Here is a 20,406-nt window from a genome sequence, read left to right on the forward strand (position 1 = left end):
TAGAAATACTTCTTCTGATAACAAATTCATTTGGTACGCCTAGACTCCATATATACACATATATATAGACTCGTTTGTTCCAAAATTATTTATTGGTTTAGCTTCTCTTTTCGCAATTAGAATAAAACAACAAAATAATTGTAAATAAATGCATCCGTTACGAGTATATATAGTCATTGGTAAAAGATTAATAATTGATGATTTCCTTGAGAGCGGCTAGGCAGCGATGTTTGTCGGGTAAATAAAAAGGTTCGAAAACATGAGGGAATGGAGTGTCCCAGCCAGTTACCCGCTTAACCGGGGCCTCAAGACGCAAAAAGCACTTTTCCTGTATATACGCTGCCATTTCAGAACCAAAGCCTTGAGTAAATGGTGCTTCGTGGGCGATCAGCACGCGGCCAGTTTTATTAACGGACTGAAATAAAAAGAAAATTTATATATACAAACAATATAATTTTCCCAATATAATGAACGTGTCTTACATTGCAAATTGTCTGAGTATCCCATGGTAAAATTGACACCAAGTCTATAACTTCGCAATCAATGTCCAGCTGCTTTTTCGCCAGATCTGCGACCTATACGATTAAAATAAACACATCAATTTGATTCAATTTGGTTTTTAGACCAGCACTTACTTCCAAAAGAACATGTACTTGTGTGCCCCAGCCGACGAGAGTGACATCCTTACCCTCACGCAAAATATCGCATTTTCCCAAGTCTTCCGCATAGGCTTCCGTTGGCACGTCCTCAACCGCTGCGCGATACAAGGTCTTGGGTTCGAACATTATGCACGGATTTGCGTCGCGAATGCACGCCAGTAAGAGACCCTTTGCCTTAATTGGACCACGCGGAATCTGTCAATTTTTTTTTTTATAAATAAATTAGTTTCACAAAATAGGATTTCTGGGCAAACAGAAAAACTATGCACAAAATTAATAATTATAATATTTTGATAATGCGTGCTAATAACTAAAACAATTTCTTACCACAACACGTAGACCGGGCGTGTGCGCGAAGTATGCCTCTGGACTTTGTGAATGATATAAGGCACCATGTCCGACAGCGCCACAAGGTACTCGGAACGTTAAGGAACCGCAGTCAAATAGACCACCGCTTCGATAACGATATTTGGCAGCCTCATTTACGATTTGATCAAAGCTCGGAAATATATAGTCGGCAAATTGAATTTCGGCTATGGCGGTAGCGCCTGTGTTGGCCACGCCGATAGCAAAGCTAGAAAAAAAAATAATAATATTTTAGAAAAATTAGATTATAAAATTATTATATACGCTCCCCCGCTGCACCCCTTCCTACAATCTTCTTGTGAAAGCGCATAACTTTTCGTAAAGTGTAAAACACGCTTCCATTCAAATTTGAAATTCTGCTTGCAAATAAGCGGGAACAGTTTTTTGCTCTTCCCGATATTTGAAAACGAGAAACGAGTTCGAAGTCCATTTAGATCAAAAGTTCTCTCATTTTCACTCAATCTTTTACCTATCCATCTATCTGTCTATCCGACAAGAGTGAATGAACTTATACAATTTTTTTTTAAATTGAAAATTTTGCGCCAAATTTCCACAGTTACTTTTGAAAATTGCTTATTCGCTGAATCACGTTTTTATTAACATTTAATTTTTTTTTAATCAGTTTGAGGCCGTACGGATGAAACTTTAAAGAGCACTGTTTTCTACCGGTAAGGTTCAAAAGGTATATGATATAGTGCCGATCCAGAAGATTCTACATACATATTTTTGCCGTTAACCAAATGCATCTGTGCAGTTTCTGGTATTTTTCTTAAATTGAAAGATTATTGTTTCTTCTTCTTTGAATTATAAATAGAGGTTTGAAATTGAAAGTCAATGTAGAATATATATATACAAACCCAGCAATGCCTTGCTCGCACAATGGTGTATTAAAGACACGATCCTTTCCGTACTTGTCCCGCAAATTGACAGAGCAACTATTATAATAAGAAAATTACCATAAGCGTGGTATAAAATACCGCAAGCTAAATTAAAAATACCGGAAAACTCCACCGAAGCCGACATCTTCGCCAAATAATAATGCTGACGAGTCTTGTTCAAGAGCCTGATCCATTGCGTTGTTTATTGCTTGGAACATATTCATTTTTTGTACATCGCGGGTGCCTGGCGAGAATTTAGTCGGGTAATATGTGAAGTGCGAGCGGGTTGAAGATGCCGCATTCGACTTTATTGCACTGAACAAACCCCGGGCCAGCGAAGATACTTTCATGATTATTCTTTAAATTTATAGAAATAATATGGAATACAAAAGTTAAGATTCTAAACACTATTGCGCAACAAAGTATGTTGATTCGCTGGCGAATGTACGTATGTAAATGTATACAATGTGCACAATATACATACATCTTATCACATAGATCAGGTGGCATGGGGCTACCAGATCTTCATTTTTTTTGCTAATAAGCGCATAGAGGGTATTCCCAAAATCGTAAGTGTTTTTGTTTATCTAGCATAAATACTTTTTTAATTAGATTTGATTGGATTTTTATGGAGGTTTCACAGGTTTTAGATTTTGCTCTTAAAACGAATATATATATCAATGCTTTCCCAGTAACGTTTTCCATTTGTTGATACGTTTTGACCAATTGTTAAGGTTGCCAGCCTTACACAAAAAAAAACTAGCAGCTGATCGTAATTGCCAGGAAAATACCGCAAGGCACTAAGAAATTAAACGACGTCGAGGTTAGAGCCGGCATGTTTTTTTTGTAACCAAACTATTTATTTATAAGTGTGTTGAAAAGAAGTCAAACAAATTAAATTTCTATTAATGGATTGCATTTTGTATTAGCTTGCCACTCAATTGCTGATTTGTAAACAGAGAACAGCTGATTTTGGCCCTCTTGTACGTAAAAAATAGTTATCGATAGTTGAGAGCGGCATGGTTGAACAATTGAAACTATCGGTATATTATATCACTAGAAAACAATCGAATTGAAAATTGGAAACATCGATGTGGTCAACAATCTTTACAGTGCAAAGTTTACAGTAAAAGTGTGAAAAATATAATAATTTATGTGGTTCTCTTTGCCTCTGTTCAACAGCCTACTTCAACAAAATGTCGAAAATAATACAAATACCAGTACATACAGAGAAGCTGTTGACTATATTCAGAACAATTATACCCAAACTGAGTAATGGAAAATATAAAGGTCAATATGGTCGCATCGGTGTAATCGGCGGATCCCTGGAATATACTGGAGCACCCTATTTCGCAGCAATAACTGCTATGAAAGTGGGAGCGGACTTATCACACGTTTTCTGTCATACCGAAGCGGCAACAGTTATAAAATCATACAGCCCCGACCTAATTGTGCATCCTGTGCTGGACCGTGACGATGCTGTTGAACAAATTAGACCGTGGATTGACCGATTACATGTTCTTGTATGTACATAGCACATTAAATGTTTGCCCACTTTACAAAGCTTCTTCTGGCTTACAGGTAATTGGACCAGGCTTAGGGCGAGATACTCGTATTCTTAAAACCGCAACAGATGTTATGAAGCTATGCCTTGAGATCGGGAAACCCATTGTGGTAGACGCAGATGGGCTGTTCATACTGAACGATAATATCCAGTTAGTATGTGGCCAACGCGACGTTATATTGACGCCAAATGCAATCGAATTTCAAAGATTATTTGGCAAAGATGTTGCGACTGCACGCGAAAGGATGTCACTGCTTGGCGATGGGGTTGTGATCCTTGAAAAGGGCGCCAATGATAAGATCCATATACCACACACCAATGAAGTGTACACCATGCCAACGGGTGGATCCGGCCGCCGTTGTGGTGGTCAGGGCGATTTATTAAGCGGTTCGCTGGCAACGTTTTTTTATTGGTCTTTGCAGTCCAACCAACCCAATCCGGCATATTTAGCTGCTTGTGCCTCAAGTTATTTCGTGAAAAAAATCAATTTCGCAGCATTTCAAAAGCTAGGACGCAGTTTGGTCGCCAGTGATATGATAAAGGAGATATCTTCAGTGTTTAACGCTGAGTTTGAAAACACCAATTTTTGTTCTCAGTAGAATCTTGTCTTGAATTGCAGTGTATAGATTATAGGAGTTAGAACCAAAGTCCATAGTAGTCACGTCTATTTCAAAGCTAGATAGTTAGTTGGTTACTAAATTCTTTACCAGAGTAGAAGAAAGCTAAAATGATTATTTAACAAGGAGATCTGAACAGTGACTGATTTTAAATTTAATTAATTCTTACCTTGAAGAGCGTAAAATGGAATGAGCACTCAGCTTCGGCTCCCCGATGTGCGTGAGAGCTAGAGACTGGAAATCTTAGACGTGGGTCCCTCTAGTGTCCGCACAGTACGAATTTGTTGCCGATTATTGGAATCGGTAGAAGTGTTAAAGTATCTTCTAATCGTACAAGTTTTAAAATTCCAAATATTTCTACTTGAATATTTTACCTTTGAATCGTCAATTTTGTATGTGTTAGGCTTGCTCCGAAATGCAAGTATATGCGTTTATACAGCTTTAATCTTTGTTAAATTCAAATTACTGATATATATTTACCTTCAGTCATACCAAATAAAAATCCCCTTAGTTTCAAATAAGTGTTGTGTTTATTGCATAACATATAACTAGACATGGAAGTCGGAACAGTAAAGGTAGGCTTAAATTATTTTTTAAATTTCCACGGACGGATATACTTGAATATTTCATTTCAATTAATTCATGATTACAAAAACAATAAAAACGTATAATATCAGTGCGTCCCTTCGCATTGCTGTTTGAATTAGTATAGATATAACGTATTTGTATTTTTCCCACTTAAAATACTTTTTTAGGTGACCAACTCATGGCACGACCATTGCCTTCTTAGGATTTCGCGTATGGTATTTTTGTACAATGTTTTTTGGTGTATTTTAGTACTTGTGCGTTAGGAGTTTGGGACAATACGTGTTTATTGATATGATGTTGGTTTATTACTTATATTTGTTCTCCCCTCTTAGTACACCTATGTATATGTCTTAACGTGTTTTATAATTGCACATACTGCACAAATTGTTATTTTTTTGCTCAATGAATTGGATACTAAATGATACCCACACGGAAACGAATTTTTATACTTATCTTCTTAATTGTCACACTAGGACTTTTGCTGCGAATTCTACTCTTTCCCCAGCAATTACTGGTTTTAAAGGTAAGTGCCAGGTATTCACGCACAAATGCTGATAAAGCATTTCCGTATGCATTCATTTTAAGTATCTGTACGACTAACTACATACACGAAAAACAGGTGTGTGTACATGAATACTTGGATCGTGCTCTTGACATGTAAAACGCTTGTTTATGGGCGATAAGTAAACGGTAAACGGCAAGAAAACAAAATTGGCTTCATGGTTTCATTTTGATTTAATTGAAGTCTTATATGTAATGGTCCCCAGATCTAATTAGGGTATATTTATATATACATATGCATTTTAAGGTAGATTTAAAGTTCCGACAATTCTAACGTTAATTGTGTAAATTGATTTTATTGTTGTTGTTTTTTTTTTAGGAGGAACCAAACTATCGCAGGGCGTCGGGAGGAGCCCCACTACCCGTATTAGTAACAGTATTTTATGAAGCCCTTTGTCCGGACTCCAAATACTTTATTACCAAGCAACTGCTGACCGCGTACAAAGTCGCTGCCCCGATTATGGAAGTGCAGCTTGTGCCTTATGGCAAGGTTAGTTAAATGTGTACAGCACTTTAATTCGGAAATCAATATTTTGATTTTAAGGCACACACGACAACAGACGATGAAGGCAAGTTGATATTTGACTGCCAACATGGTCCGACGGAATGCCAAGCGAATACTTATCATGCATGCGCTGCAGAAGTGATTGATGATCCGCTAATTCGCTTGGAAGTGGTCACCTGCATGATTCGAGACAATCGTATTCCCAAAGATGCAATGCATAAGGTTCAGCTGTTTGTCGAACTATTTACACTCAATATTTTTTACATATATATATATATATTCCCATATCCCTTGCAGTGTGCCAAGCAGTACAATGTTGAAAATATTGATCTTATACAGAAGTGCTTTGATAGCGACCACGGCTCCGAGTTACTGAAACTCAACGGAGATGCAACAAATGCACTGCGACCACCAGTTAAATTTATTCCAACAATAACAATAGATGGTTCGCAAGGCAGACAGGAATCCATTCTAAAGGACTTACTTTCCGAAGTTTGCAAAGCAACTGGAGGCTCGGAGGCGGCAAAGAGTATTTGCAAAAAACTCTAGTTCAATATTTCAGAAATATAATTGTTAATGTCAGTAATGACAATTTTTTCATACAATTTATTTAATAAACATCAAAGTTTTATTTCAATTATAATAATTTAAAACATCAAGAACATGTTACATACAACATTTTAAAATTTATCCATTAAGATCAATACACAATGGTAAATCCCCATCAAAATGTAATGCTATGATGGTCGATTTACCAAATTAAAGTCTGTGCACAAAGTTAGCAAGATCATATTGGCTTTAAATAATGTTGAACTACATATAATTATGTATGCCTGTAACTGTACTGTAAGGAAATCCATTCCATATAAAATTCATAAGCCTATGTTCAAGGAAACTATATTTCATATGTTTCCAGGTTTTTTTTTTATACTCCGACTGTAATTTTTAGAATTTACATTACAATTGTGAAGCTCATTTTATTCTTAAACTGTCTAATCAGGCACCTATTATTTATTAACACAAATTAATATTAGATTGATTTATATATACTCCAATATCCGCGTTAAGTGTATCATCACCACCACTGACACTGGAAGGAAGAGGCGAACCTTCTTCGGGACGTTCACTTACAATGGAAACCGTGAATTTCTTCATAAGGCAGCTTTTTGCATCACAAAGGCTCAACGCAAATTCAATTACCAAAACAGTTTGATTAGCTTCGCTAACTGTTTCAGACGCAATATTTTCCAAATGCCTTATATGCAAACTACATTTTCCTTCGGTTAATTTTCCACATGTGTGTTTCATTTCCAAAGCCGGATTTATAATTTTCATAGTCCACTTTTGTGGAGCATCGGCCGTAAACTTTAGGTCCGACGAAAGCCTTATGGAGAAGTTTATAGTGCTGCCTCTATGCTGGAGCAAAGGAATATTCTTAACCAGCTGTGCGCCAACTCCTCTTAATGAAGTTAGAGGTGCGTCCGTTTCGCTGGTGCTAGAAATTTGTTTAAAGTCCAGCAAAAATGGTTGGGCCGTATGCGTAGCCAAATCAATTATATGAATCGTGTGGTTATTTGTGTCAGCAACTAATAATCTATTTCCTTCGGCATCGACGCAAATTCCAGATGGCTCTCTAAATGCCAGGATGCTATCATCTTTGTTCTTGATGACCAACGTAGAAATTATATTTGTGTCAGTATCGATTACCTTTATCTTGTGATTATATGTGTCGGCTACATAAAGCTTGCGATCTATTTGGTTGAACGCAACGCCCAATGGATGCTGAAGTTTTGCGTTGTAAAGTTTGCCATCTTCATCTCCAAACGCGAAAAGATTCTATTAATTGTAAATAATTAATTTATATGCTTCTTTTATATTTAAGGCCATTCAACTTACCAACGGGTTGCGATCTCCCCCAACCACGGGCATGACTTTACCGTCGACCATTGAAGCTTTTCGTATACTAGAGCTTTCGCTGTCTGCTATAAAAAGGTAGTCATTGGACATAGCCAAGCCTGAGGGCTGCGCAAATGCGGCGTTCTGTGGATAGGAGTTGTTTCGATTTTCCTCGAGGCCGTTGCCTATTAATGACACACAGCAACGTGGCTCGAATTTGCGAAACTTCCACCAAATAATGCCTTCGGGAAAATAACCCCAAATCTGATGCGTACCAGCCATGGCTATCAGTACAATTGGTTTCTCTGGTACATTTAGCTCGTCCACGTGGAAGGACATATCCATGTCCCGAGTGCGGAATACACTCACATCCCAGGGCGACGATATTGGCTGCAACGGACCCAGTTTTCCTCCGGTGCGGTCATTGCCCTGGCATCCTGTTCCAGCTAGTGTTTCTACAGCTCCACTTTTCAGGGAAATTTGCCGAAGTGCATGATTATCGGTATCAGCAACTATTAGTGTGTCTTTATCGAGAAACGCTACTCCCTGAGGATTATTAAATCGTGCCGTATTTAAATTGCCGTCCACAAACCCGGCCTCGAGTCCGCCAACCTTATACTCTACTACTCCAGAAGTTGTCACTACTAGCACGCGATTGTTGCCAGCATCAGCTATGGCATAGTAGTCGTTAAACATAGCAATTTTTGCTGGGAAACGCAGATTGGATGCCGGAAGGAGATCCGTTGACAGGTGGAGCGGCAGACTGAAGGCGTCGATCTTTTGTTGCCGGCCAAAAAATGATAGAGCCGCGCCAACAAAGTCGTGCAGAAACTCGCCGTGACCTTCGCCCATTAACAACAACATCGGCAGTCCGCTGGGACTTAAAACCAATAGCGAAGGCCAACAGCGTATGCTCAGCGCCCGCCACAATGCGGATTTGGAGTCGTTTACTATGGGATGCTTTATGCCATATCGCTGCGCTGCAGAAAGAATGTTTGCCGCAGTACGCTCGTTTTCGAATTTGGGGCTATGTACTCCCACAACGACAAGTCCGCTCTCAACGGGAAACCTCTCCTCCAGAGCTCGCAGCTCGGGCAACACATGCATACAGTTAATGCAGCAGTATGTAAAGAAATCCAGCACGACTATTTTACCGCGTAGTCCAGCCAGTGTCAGCGGCCTGCTGACATTGAACCAATCCAAATCTAAACGCATGCATGCAAGCGTAAAAAGAAATTATTGACATGTTGAATAGTGTAATTTGTAAACGTACCAGGCTCGAATTCAAAGTGTAAAGATTTCACCTTTGCAATGGAATTGTCGTTTGCGTCCCAGCGCTCGAGAAATTCTTCAAAGACTTTCGTTTTGTTGGCATTGTTGCTTCGGTAATTTTGCTGTAGTTCCTCAGTTACGAACGTAACAATGTCAATTGCAGAAAAATCCTCCAAATTGTCCATATTTGGCTAACTTATGTTACCTTCATTCACTTTGCTATATTTCCAGCAACAAAATAAAACAGTTCACGTTAAGTTCAAATGAACAGATCATTTCAATGAACTACTGAACTTGTTCAGATGTGTTCCGGAAATCTTTAAATGACTTGAGGTTTTAAATTTACTATTTTTATTTCAATTAATATTCGATTTGAATACCTGTACCTTTCAAAAGATAAGTTCTGATATTGGGCACTGATTTGAATTATTACAATGAAATAATAAGAAATAAATTTATTTGAAGCAGTGTTTCTCTACTTTTAATTAGTTAAGATGAAAGAACTGTTTGATGATAAATGTTATGATATGTAGAATATCTTTATGGATAACACGGTTGAACCTGTGAATTTAATTAATTTTGTTTATTGTTTGTTTAAGTTGTAGACAATCAGTTATATGGGTCCCCTTAACTTGTTGGTTTTTTTGGTATTTTCAGATTATATATTAAGTATAATTGTGTAAGCCGCTACGGTCACACTGTTGACTATTACATACGTACGTATATAGCGCATTGCACGAGCAGGTATATTGCTTCTTGGAGCTTTATTTGTGCCAACAAAGTATTGCGCGGACGGATATTGTCATATTAATATAATATAATTCATAAATACTGCGTGCATAAATCACAACAAATACGTATTATGGAAAAGAGTGAAAAGTGTTTGGAACAATGTCATAGGCGGACTAAAGTGTCAAAATCAAAAATAATTACCGACAACTCGATTTTGCGAATGCCGCGTGTGAGAGATGGAAAATCAATTGCACGTCCAAAATTATGTGTTACATTGGAAGGTCCACAAACAACAAACGTCATTTGTCTTACTTTTATAATTACGATTCTAGCATTCGCAAATTGTGTAAATTTGGCACTCGGCTCTTATGCAAATGATATTGATGGCGATGCTCCGTTTACAGTGTTAAAACCATTCAATTTAATTAATAATAATCTTCGCGTAGAGGACAACATAAATAACACAAACACAGACACAATACTGAACGAATTGCAGCTGTCAGAAGCACAAACAAGGTAAGTCACACACGAACATCATATCTAAGCAACAATATTGTTAGAAATTAATCGAATTATTTATTTTATGCTTTCCATTCATGCTTCTACTAAGTTTAGTGAGACGCTTGTTTGACAAACAATTTACGTGTCGTTGTAGTTGTGGGGGACTGCCTACAAATTAACGGTTCCGATTTACCTACATATACATATATATACAGATATATTTATAATATATGTGTACATTTCCATGTACGTAACATGTAAGCACAGGCAGAGGGCAAGGTGGGGCACACGCTTTATATAGCCAGAAGTTCTCATGTTTCTATCCTTCTAGGCATGTTTCGGCTAACGGAAGGGCTTCGAACCAAAAGGATTGGGTCGTATTGCTACCACTAGATTGTCGGAGACCCTTGCTAGAGCACTAATGCTAATTCCCAGAATTCCTCTAGAAATAAGATGCATCCATGGTTTTTGTGTAGACCCACGGAAGGGCTCTGGGTCAATTGGGGGATAAGGGCGAGATCAGGAACCTGATGTTATATATTTTTGCATAGTTTGCAACAAAAATGAGTGGTTTTCTTATTGACTATAAAACAAATTCATCACTCAAAAGAAAAGGGAGCATTATATTCGTAAAGTTCTGGTCAATGAGAAAGGCCAAGTCTATGTCATGTTTCACAACATCATTCACCAAGCTATTGACATTTATATCCCATACCCGACTCTGATATTACAAAGGAATTCTCGACTCCATTTAGTTTATATATTCTGTTGATGCTGGTTCGAGCTAGAAATGCGCGGCGTGTGCTTGAAGGCAACTTTATCAAAGACTTTATGAGCTTAAAAAATAAGTTTTTGTTTATTAAAAAAAACTTGGTTGTATTTAAGTTTATATTTCACACTGTTTTTTTAGTCAAATCTCAGAGAATATCAAAGCTTCGTTAAGTATGGAAAAATCAAATGTTTTTCACTTTTTCATCCTAAGATTGTTTTTTTTTTTTTAGTAATATTCTTGTAAACAATTCTCTGCAGTCTACTAATTAACTTTTTTTTTAAACTATTAACAAGTTTTCTATACAAGAATACTTTGAGCAAAATACATAAGGTGCATATTTATGTACATCAATATTTACATCATTTACTTCAAGCATAAGTAGCCGAAAGACGAGCAAAAAATAATCATTTTACTTTGCAGTTTCATGTTCATGCGGTACCGATAACTATATACACATATGTATATTTCATTTTTCTCTGAAGGCGGGGGCTCTGACTCAATTTCTTGGTGTTATCATTCATTGTTTATCAACGCACAGCACACACACACATTCACATACATACACACACATACATATACATACTCCAGTGTGCTTTGTTTGTCTTTAGATTTGTGCCTAAATAAGTTAACTTGTTGCCTTCATAAATCTCGAGAATCTGAAGTACAATTTTTAAATATTAGGGTCACAGAAACATACATACATACACATATGTATATGTTTATACGCTTATATACATACGCACATAAATACATAGCAAATACATAAATATACATATAGAAATATGCTGGTGTTTGATTTGGCTGCCAAATCTATTTATATACATTTTTAAGTATGCAAAATCATCACCATTTCTTGTTCGCATTAATTAAACTATTGTATATAATGAATGTATGTATGTATGTATGTTTGTGCTTGATGTATGTAAATGAACATGGTAAAACAATGTTGTGTCTCATTCGGCATCATCAGGCCAAAAGTGTTGCAATTCAGTTTTTTCCAATTTCAATATTCAACTGAACTATTCTATTTTTTTATTTGGCATCTCAATGCCAAGTTGATCGGAATGTGTTAATCTCAGAGATACTTTTCGATCTACACAATTTTGGAATTCAGTTATTAATATCTAAAATTTTCAATATCCATCTCTAACATATTTTAGAAATATTATTAGCAAAAGAAAATTAATGTAACTTTAAAAAAAAAATAGTTTACTGATAAAAATTAAGTTTTTTATACATTTTGACAAAATACCATTTATAAGCTTCGATATGCTAAAAACATATGAAATGGAAAAACTCTTATACCTATAAGAACGATCGCCTTTAAGCAAAACACCGTTAACTGTTAAAAAAAAAAAGCACCGTACATATGCCGAATATGTATATAATATTTATTCAGCTCGGCAGATGAATGATGGGTTATACAATTTTAATGAGGATATTAATTTCTACCGGCCAGCCGCATTCGTCTAAAACACTGCAAATAACCGCAAACATTTAGTTATTAATGACTCACGGCGTTCTCTCAGTCTCGGCCGTTGCCAGTTTCGGCGTGAGGCATGTTTGAGTGTGAGCTAACAACTCAACAATACATGCTCATAGTGCAGGTGTATGTAGATACACACATGCATATGTACAAACACAGATGCATGCATATGTGTGTAGATGTGTGCATGGGTTTAGCGAAGCCGCATGTAAATCAATATACTCTCTTATGCATGTATGTGTATGGTATAAGTGTACACACTCTTATAATATTTTGAAAGCCAGCTAACTCAAGAATACAGCGACTGCGGGTAATTCTTATTTTTGTTTTACCGTAAAATCCAAACAAATCTGGATTGCGTCGGTTTAAGCAAGTATTCTTCATTTCTTCTTCTATTTTGTTTTTCTGATGTTTGCGTTTGCGTTTCGATATCTGTACTTATACGCATGTACATAATTAATGTATGTACTTATGTACATATGTAAGTGTATACTCCATGATTGTATTTATTTATATTTATATACATACGTACATATTCAGATATCCATGAGTGTCTAATGTACATATCCATGTGTGTATGTGTGCATACAGGTATGTAATGCTTAATTGGGTTGAATCATCATATCAATAAAATAATTGCAAATTTGTTGTTGACATTTCTGTTTTGAGATTGATTCGAGATTTTGATTTATTTTTTATGTGAATATTCTGTGCAATTTATTTTGTCCCTCAAACCGTTTCACTCTTATAAACTTTATGCCCCTTGAAATGGGTAAAAAAAAAGGTATTATGATTTTATCCAAATGTATGCAGGTTACCTTATTTATTCCATATTATTCCATAAGGAATTTGGGCCATTTCTGAGGACTGGCGCTTCTGAGCACTTGCTACGGCAAAGCGTTCTCATGAGATCAAGCGTAGATGGAGACAGTTATAAGTCTGCTATAAGTTTCGAGGTTATCCCTACTGATGACCTTTTGACCTTATCTTAGACCTTTTGCAATATTTAATTTAAAACAAATCTCAATGTGGTAAATCTCAGATCAAAAGTCACTGGATCAGATACCCATTGCAATATATGTTTCGAGTTTCGAGCTTTCGATCAAACGATCTGTTTAGCATATGCCCAGACCCGCCAACTCGGGTTAAAGATTTCGAGTTTGAACCAAAATAAAAGAAAATTCCTTGGACTTAATGTGAGTTATTTTATATAACTCAGGAATATGAATCGTACGTACTAAGTTTCAAAGCATTTCTTACAAATGTTCGCTTAAGTAAATAGTATTTCAAAGTAATTCACTTTCTAACAAAACTTTTCCGAAAAACATGGAAAAGAAAATAGACAAACTATATCATACCTATGGCATCGGGGAAGCGTACTGTTGCCTGTTAGTTTTTTATTTATTTTTTTCTTTATTTATGATTGATCGACAAAGCGAGTGTCAAGCAAAGCAAATAACAGAAAAATGAAAAGCTAAAAGCTCAAAATATATGATATGAAATACATATATGAAATATCACAGCTAATTTTAACAGGGTCGTTATTAGGACCGACAGCTGAAAATGAAGTTGTTGGTTAGTTGCGAAATAAGCATTCTTAAGAGAGAAATGTTCATACATTTGCACTAAACTAATTTACCCTTTTTAACCATTTTTTGGATGTAAGAAACCAATGAGAACATGTTGTAATCGGTTGCGGGGGACAATCGCACAATTTTGAGCTTCTGAAAGGAACAAAAAACCACCTGCTAAAAAATACTATTAAAATATTCATTTAGTAAAAACATCCAGTCGTAGTGTGAGACTTAGAGATATCACGTAACAAGATTGGGAAGGTCGCATACGTATTCATTTATGATATACAAATTTTTGGTACTATATATACATGGAAATTCTTATCTTAATATATAGCACATTTACTTGGAAACGCGATTTTTGCGTTAGTATTAATCGCTATTAATCGGTATTAATCGTAATCCATAACCTATATATACTCTATACGTGGGAGGATGATAATTGTTTTCTTCTTGCTGTCTGCAAAATCATGTCTTTAAATTATGTCAGTCTTCGACCAAATGGACGGATACGTACGTATATGACGTATTTTCAGTGTCTGCCGACGGCCGTCTAATTAATTTAGTATATGTATGTTTTGTGGTAGAAGCGCCTGCTTACGCATTTATCTATACAAACAAACAACACACACAGGCACATACAAATGTCCTCAAACTTATGTATGTATATGTTAGTATGTATTGTACATATTTTCCAATTTCTCGCCTCTTTCAAGAGAGAGGTCCCACATAACGTATACAAAATGAAACGAAAAAAGTTTCCATCATAATCGAAATATGGTCTGAACAATTGCGACTTTTTATACGATATTTTCATTATAGGAATGCTTGGCAATGCTTTACTCTATTCACAGCCAAATAGTATCGGAAATTATTTAATATTGCCGTCAAGACTGGACTCCAGCTTCGTAAACCCCGCGCTATTAAAGTTTGACTACGAAATATCTTGGCCACAAGGTCTAACAATTTGCTGGCTCTAGTTTAAAAATGTAAGAGACAGTTGTTTAGGTTTTCGATTTCGATTGACCCGAAGCCTCTACTGAAAGTACTAGTAAAAAAAAAAGTAAAAGTTGTGGGTCTTATAAATGGAGCAACAAACATTTTTAAAGATCCTTAAAAAGTATGCATATATTCGGAGCGAGAGCTCATATTCGGTCTGCTTTTACAGTACGAGAACTTACAAGGAGTACTTTTTCTTATCCATTCTATGGGAGTACTGTGAACAAAATTAGATACCAAAGTATTCTATAGTATAGTATAATGTTAATCTAGCCTTCATTTATCATGGGCGCGCTTTAAACCTCGAAACGCACCTGTCTACTTGAGCATATGCGAATTGCCCGTGATGCGTACTTGATCAAATGAGATATACGATTGTATAGTATTGCGTTGATAATAAAGTTATAAACGATAAGGCCATGTCGGTTGTGACGCAAGCTCAGATCTTACGAACGTTCCAAATAAGATTATATATATATTTTTTTTTTTGGATGCAGCTTTAGTCAGTATTATCTGGTTGACTCGGGCAATTATTATATTGGAAACTTTTTACAAAACAACTCTATTGATATGATAATAAAAATGCTTACGCCTCCCAGTCAAGTGCCACTTAGTCACAACTCTTTTGATCAGCAAAATCAGCCTGGTAACAATTTATAGTTATGCCAGCTGGTCAATGGCTAGAGTTATTGTCAATGCTATATCCTTAACCCAAAGTTAAGGTTTTCGATACATCTCTTAGTCTCAAATTATGTAAAGCATGGAAGTAAACGTCTCCGGCCTCTTAATATATATAAATTTCTGATCAGCCAAGTCGATATACTCATGTCTATTTGCATCATTCTTTAGATACTAGTCGCAACTTTGCAGGCAGTAAAAATATTCGAGTCAACATCTTATCATATAGCTGCCAAATTAAACAACGGTCGAGTTCTTTGAAGATCCTTTGATCTTCAGTGAATCTTGGCATTAGGCTATTCGCCCTGACCTCCATATGAGACATATGAGTCGTATCCTATTGAAATCGGGCCTCTATATCACATAGCAGCCATAGGAATGATCGATCAAAAATTGAGTTCTTATATACTCTTACAATTCTGCAAAATCATACCGCATATGTCATCTATTATGCTGCTCATTAAGCATTTTTATTCTTTGTAATATTATCTGCTCCATCAAACAAAGCTAATAACTAATTTTGGTACATTTAATTTCAGAGTTCGGATACCTCGACAAATTAAAGTAAATAGCACCGTACGCATTATTGGATTGCGTTTGGAAGATGATAGCTCAGAGTCCAATGATGGCATACCGAGTGTATTGAGTAACAAGGAACAGACAATTCGCGTTTTCGGAATTGGCTTAGAGAAAAACACAGTTATTGCGTTCACAATTGAGGAAAATGAATATCAGGGACCATGTCTAAAGCCGACAACGGAAATCTTTAAGCCAAAAGAGGTATCCACGGACGGAACAACAGCTACATATACGGTCAAATTTCCGTACTCAAGCAGCGTTATGTACGTTTGCGCAAAGATCGATGATGGTACAACTGTAAGTTAGCGCTCTTAATTGATAACTAATAAAAACTATAGAAAATACATGAATTTCTTAACAGCACAGCAGCGCAGCAGAGACTACGCCACTTGAGCACCAGGGCAATGCCAAATGGATGAAAATCGAAACGCACCAACCTTTATTGCCCATTTGGGTAGCGATTCTTGTCATTGTTACGTGCCTATGTTTTTCGGCCCTTTTCTCGGGCCTGAACCTGGGACTAATGGCAATGGACCGTACTGAGTTAAAAGTATGCAGGTACACTTTAGGCTAGCAGTCATTTTAATAATTGTCTTTATCATAGATATTAAGAAATACTGGCACGGAAAAAGAAAGAAAGTATGCCGCGAAAATTGCACCTGTCAGAGATCAAGGTAATTATCTGTTGTGCAGTATTCTCTTGGGTAATGTGTTGGTTAACTCCACCTTTACCATTCTACTGGATGGTTTGACCTCTGGACTCTTTGCTGTCATATTTTCCACCCTGGCTATCGTGCTCTTTGGTGAAATAACACCTCAGGTAGGCTGTCGGTTTAACTATATGGTTGGGTTCTGTAAGAGTTAAACGCTCAATCAAAGTAATCCATTTACAAAATATGTCTACTATAGTCTCTCCAGCTCTGTCACTATATTATGTCTAAATGCAGCTCAACCATCTTATCACTATATTCCTAGTTTTGAAGAAGATAAAAGCCTTTACAATATGTCTTAAGTAAAACATGCTTTATTCGAACATTTGTTGTGAAGCAGTAAAAGTTGTGTTCATTAGCTATGTCCATGACGGGCTAATAAATTGTTCAATACCTTTTGCATCATATCGATAAATATCGATTTTGAAATCTGATTTTGTAGAATACGCGATTCAGCCTTTGGCAAAATATACTCCAAGTTCGAAAAATGTGCAAAAAAACGTGGAGAAATACAAATTTTATTTTGTTTCTTATGCAAAACAACAGTTGGACAACTTAAAGCAAAAGTATGAAGAGAACCCCTTGATACTACAAAAACAATACCTGCTTATTAACTATGTCCGGATGTCTCTTGTTACTTACATTCACAAATATAACTTCACACACTGTGCATCTGTTTTCCCAATCTCAAATCCTATTTATTCGCAAATTGCTTCTTTGTGAACGATAACAGAAAGTTGTTTGAGGGCTGCTCCCTAAGCGGCAGTTGGCAATCGATATTTATCCGTTTGTAGAGTCGATATTTATCGGTTTCTGAGAGAGATATTCTACGTTCAAATGTATTGTCTATGTAGTGTCCTGCGTTATTCACGACATATTTACTGTTTAACAACAAAAAGGCTCTTTATCTTACTTACAAAAAGATACATTTTGAGCTGCATAACGCTGTTACATAACCTTATCATCTTTCAAATTAAAACCAAAAATTTAAAAAACGCCCAGAAATACTTATTGATCGAATAAAATTGTGCGCCCTACAGGCTGTTTGTTCAAGACACGGCTTGGCTATTGGAGCCAAAACTATATTGATTACCAAAACGGTAATGGCCATTACAGCCCCGCTGTCGTACCCAATTTCTCGTGTCCTAGATGCCTTGTTGGGTGAAGAGATTGGCAATGTATTTAATCGTGAACGCCTAAAGGAACTTGTACGAGTAAGTACTAAGTACTTCATTTAGTAATAAGCATTTTAAAAGCTTCTTGCTCTTATTGCGTAGGTCACAAACGATGTAAACGATTTGGATAAAAATGAAGTGAATATTATATCGGGCGCATTGGAGCTGCGCAAAAAGACGGTTGCCGATATTATGACACACATAAATGACGCGTATATGCTTTCATTGGATGCTGTGCTGGACTTTGAAACCGTGTCGGACATCATGAACTCTGGCTATTCACGTATTCCAGTTTACGATGGGGATAGGAAGAACATTGTCACTTTGTTGTATATTAAGGATTTGGCATTCGTTGATACGGATGATAACACCCCGTTGAAGACACTTTGTGAATTTTACCAAAATCCAGTACATTTTGTTTTTGAGGACTACACGCTAGATGTTATGTTCAATCAATTCAAGGAAGGTACGATCGGACATATAGCATTTGTGCATCGCGTCAACAGTGAGGGCGACGGCGATCCATTTTATGAAACCGTTGGCCTTGTTACATTGGAGGATGTAATTGAGGAACTAATACAAGCGGAAATTGTTGATGAAACCGATGTGTTTGTCGACAACCGTACAAAAACACGTCGTAGTCGTTACAAAAAAGCCGACTTTTCTGCGTTTGCCGAACGTCGCGAGGCTCAAACTGTGCACATATCTCCTCAATTAACGTTGGCAACATTTCAATACCTAAGTACAGGTAAACGTATATATTCCTTTCTTTATGCAAATACTTCGTACTATATCTTTTTTGTTTTTTTTTATTTTGCCTACAGCTGTTGATGCGTTTAAAAAAGATGTAATATCAGAGCCGATATTGCGGCGTTTACTTAATCAAGACGTTTTCCACAATATTAAATCAAAGGGAAAAAATAAGGATGATCCCAGCCTGTTTATATTTACACAAGGAAAAGCTGTTGATTTTTTCGTACTTATATTAGAGGGTCGTGTCGAAGTGACGATTGGCAAGGAAGGTCTTCTTTTTGAGAGTGGACCATTTACTTATTTTGGAACCCAAGCATTGGTACAGAATGTTGTTGTTGGTAAGTGTGACTGGATAATAATATAATATGTATATGAGCCTTTACTACGAAAGATGTTGTAGATTCTCCAACCCAGATGGGATCAATGCAATCTTTGAATATGGATGCGAAAATTCGGCAAACTTTCGTTCCTGATTACTCGGTTCGCGCTTCTGGGGATGTGATATATATTGCAATTAAACGAAGCTTGTACCTAACTGCAAAGAAAGCAACATTATTAGAAAAAAGTCGTAAATCGGGCACATTCTCCAGTGAAACATTCGATGACGAAGTTGAACGTCTTCTGCATTCGATAACTGAAGATGAGAAGCCGCGATTCCTGACAGCCTCTCAGAGTGCAAGACGCGCTTCTAAGCCAACCAGAAGTGCAACATCATCACCTACAAATAATACTTTGTCCCATGATGATCGTAGTAATAGTGCTAGTGGCCAAATACCAACAGGACACAGAACTGGTCCAGAGCCTACTGAAGATGGTTCATTCAGTAGTTTAGTTACTTCGGATGTAGCAGGTGATATTCAGAATGGAGATAACGAGGACAGAGATGGAACGGCGGCGTCAACACCGCTTTTGCCAAAGCCAGAGGAAAGTAACGAATCCAGGCAAAACAAGCCACAATAACGACAGTCTTCGGAGTACCCCAGACATTAGAACCTAGTTGCCGCAGATTAAATTTTTCCTAAGTATAACCCACAATTGTTCTAATGTAAAACAGAAATATTCTTGATGTTTCCTTAAATATTATTAACAATGCTATTGTTTATTTTTCCACTACAACTTGAGATTTGACTAGAATTTTGTTTCTTTATTTTGTAAAAGTGAGTCAGCGTGAGTTTATGTTTAGATACAACAGAAATTAATGTAACAATCGATGATGTTTTAATTCGCTTGTGCTTCAGAGCATGCCTTCGTCTGCATAAGAGCATAATAATACTTTTGAAATTTTTCGAATCCTAAAATTACACACACATTTACACACATAATAAATACCTCATAAATTACGTACTTAAGAAGAGAAATTAAGCACCACTGCTTGCAATCCACCCCACATTTCTACTTCCAATCAAATGAATAAATATGTTTATGACCACAGCATTAATAGGAATTTGTTGTTAAATTTGTTAATTGTTCAGTGCACATCTCCAATAGTATAGTTTCCATTTGAAGTCAGTCTAATGATGTTATTTAATCAACAATATTCC

General features: G+C 36.6%; 5 protein-coding genes across 8 annotated transcripts; 3 read left to right on the forward strand and 2 right to left on the reverse strand.

Moving 5' to 3' along the window:
- Nucleotides 1–73: 73 nt before the first annotated feature.
- BckdhB (Branched chain keto acid dehydrogenase E1 subunit beta) lies at nt 74–2,364 on the reverse strand. Its single transcript, XM_032438362.2, has 6 exons — nt 2,024–2,364; nt 1,883–1,960; nt 987–1,233; nt 636–854; nt 483–575; nt 74–415 (listed from the first exon to the last, which is right to left on the reverse strand). Exons 1-6 carry the CDS (start codon nt 2,251–2,253, stop codon nt 188–190), a joined length of 1,095 nt encoding a protein of 364 aa, XP_032294253.1. The 5' UTR covers nt 2,254–2,364; the 3' UTR covers nt 74–187.
- A 608-nt stretch (nt 2,365–2,972) lies between these two features.
- Nucleotides 2,973–4,605, forward strand: Naxd (NAD(P)HX dehydratase). The gene is made up of 2 exons (XM_002052333.4): nt 2,973–3,426; nt 3,485–4,605. The coding sequence occupies exons 1-2, from the start codon at nt 3,100–3,102 to the stop codon at nt 4,064–4,066; spliced, it is 909 nt and encodes a 302-aa protein (XP_002052369.1). The 5' UTR covers nt 2,973–3,099; the 3' UTR covers nt 4,067–4,605.
- A 348-nt stretch (nt 4,606–4,953) lies between these two features.
- Nucleotides 4,954–6,375, forward strand: LOC6629173 (gamma-interferon-inducible lysosomal thiol reductase). Of its 2 annotated transcripts, none has more exons than XM_002052332.4 (4): nt 4,954–5,195; nt 5,553–5,723; nt 5,778–5,960; nt 6,036–6,375. In XM_002052332.4, the coding sequence occupies exons 1-4, from the start codon at nt 5,091–5,093 to the stop codon at nt 6,285–6,287; spliced, it is 711 nt and encodes a 236-aa protein (XP_002052368.2). In that variant the 5' UTR covers nt 4,954–5,090; the 3' UTR covers nt 6,288–6,375. The 2 variants fall into 2 exon arrangements, with proteins under 2 accessions (XP_002052368.2, XP_070065507.1); XM_070209406.1 differs by lacking the exon at nt 4,954–5,195 and adding an exon at nt 5,454–5,480.
- Nucleotides 6,344–9,170, reverse strand: LOC6629164 (NHL repeat-containing protein 2). Its single transcript, XM_002052331.4, has 3 exons — nt 8,908–9,170; nt 7,635–8,839; nt 6,344–7,574 (listed from the first exon to the last, which is right to left on the reverse strand). Exons 1-3 carry the CDS (start codon nt 9,089–9,091, stop codon nt 6,753–6,755), a joined length of 2,211 nt encoding a protein of 736 aa, XP_002052367.1. The 5' UTR covers nt 9,092–9,170; the 3' UTR covers nt 6,344–6,752.
- Nucleotides 9,171–9,628: 458 nt separating this feature from the next.
- uex (metal transporter uex) lies at nt 9,629–20,299 on the forward strand. 3 transcript variants are annotated; one of them, XM_032438361.2, is made up of 8 exons: nt 9,629–10,154; nt 16,188–16,524; nt 16,589–16,777; nt 16,832–17,047; nt 17,978–18,151; nt 18,215–18,860; nt 18,937–19,203; nt 19,257–20,299. In XM_032438361.2, the coding sequence occupies exons 1-8, from the start codon at nt 9,769–9,771 to the stop codon at nt 19,823–19,825; spliced, it is 2,784 nt and encodes a 927-aa protein (XP_032294252.1). In that variant the 5' UTR covers nt 9,629–9,768; the 3' UTR covers nt 19,826–20,299. The 3 variants fall into 3 exon arrangements, with proteins under 3 accessions (XP_032294252.1, XP_015028710.1, XP_070065499.1); XM_015173224.3 differs by having other exon boundaries at nt 9,630–10,154; nt 19,266–20,299; XM_070209398.1 differs by lacking the exons at nt 9,629–10,154; nt 16,188–16,524 and having other exon boundaries at nt 16,637–16,777; nt 16,832–16,901.
- The last annotated feature ends 107 nt before the right edge of the window (nt 20,300–20,406 follow it).

Source organism: Drosophila virilis, chromosome 4 (assembly GCF_030788295.1).
Source record: "Drosophila virilis strain 15010-1051.87 chromosome 4, Dvir_AGI_RSII-ME, whole genome shotgun sequence".
NCBI classification, from domain to species: Eukaryota; Metazoa; Arthropoda; class Insecta; order Diptera; family Drosophilidae; genus Drosophila; species Drosophila virilis.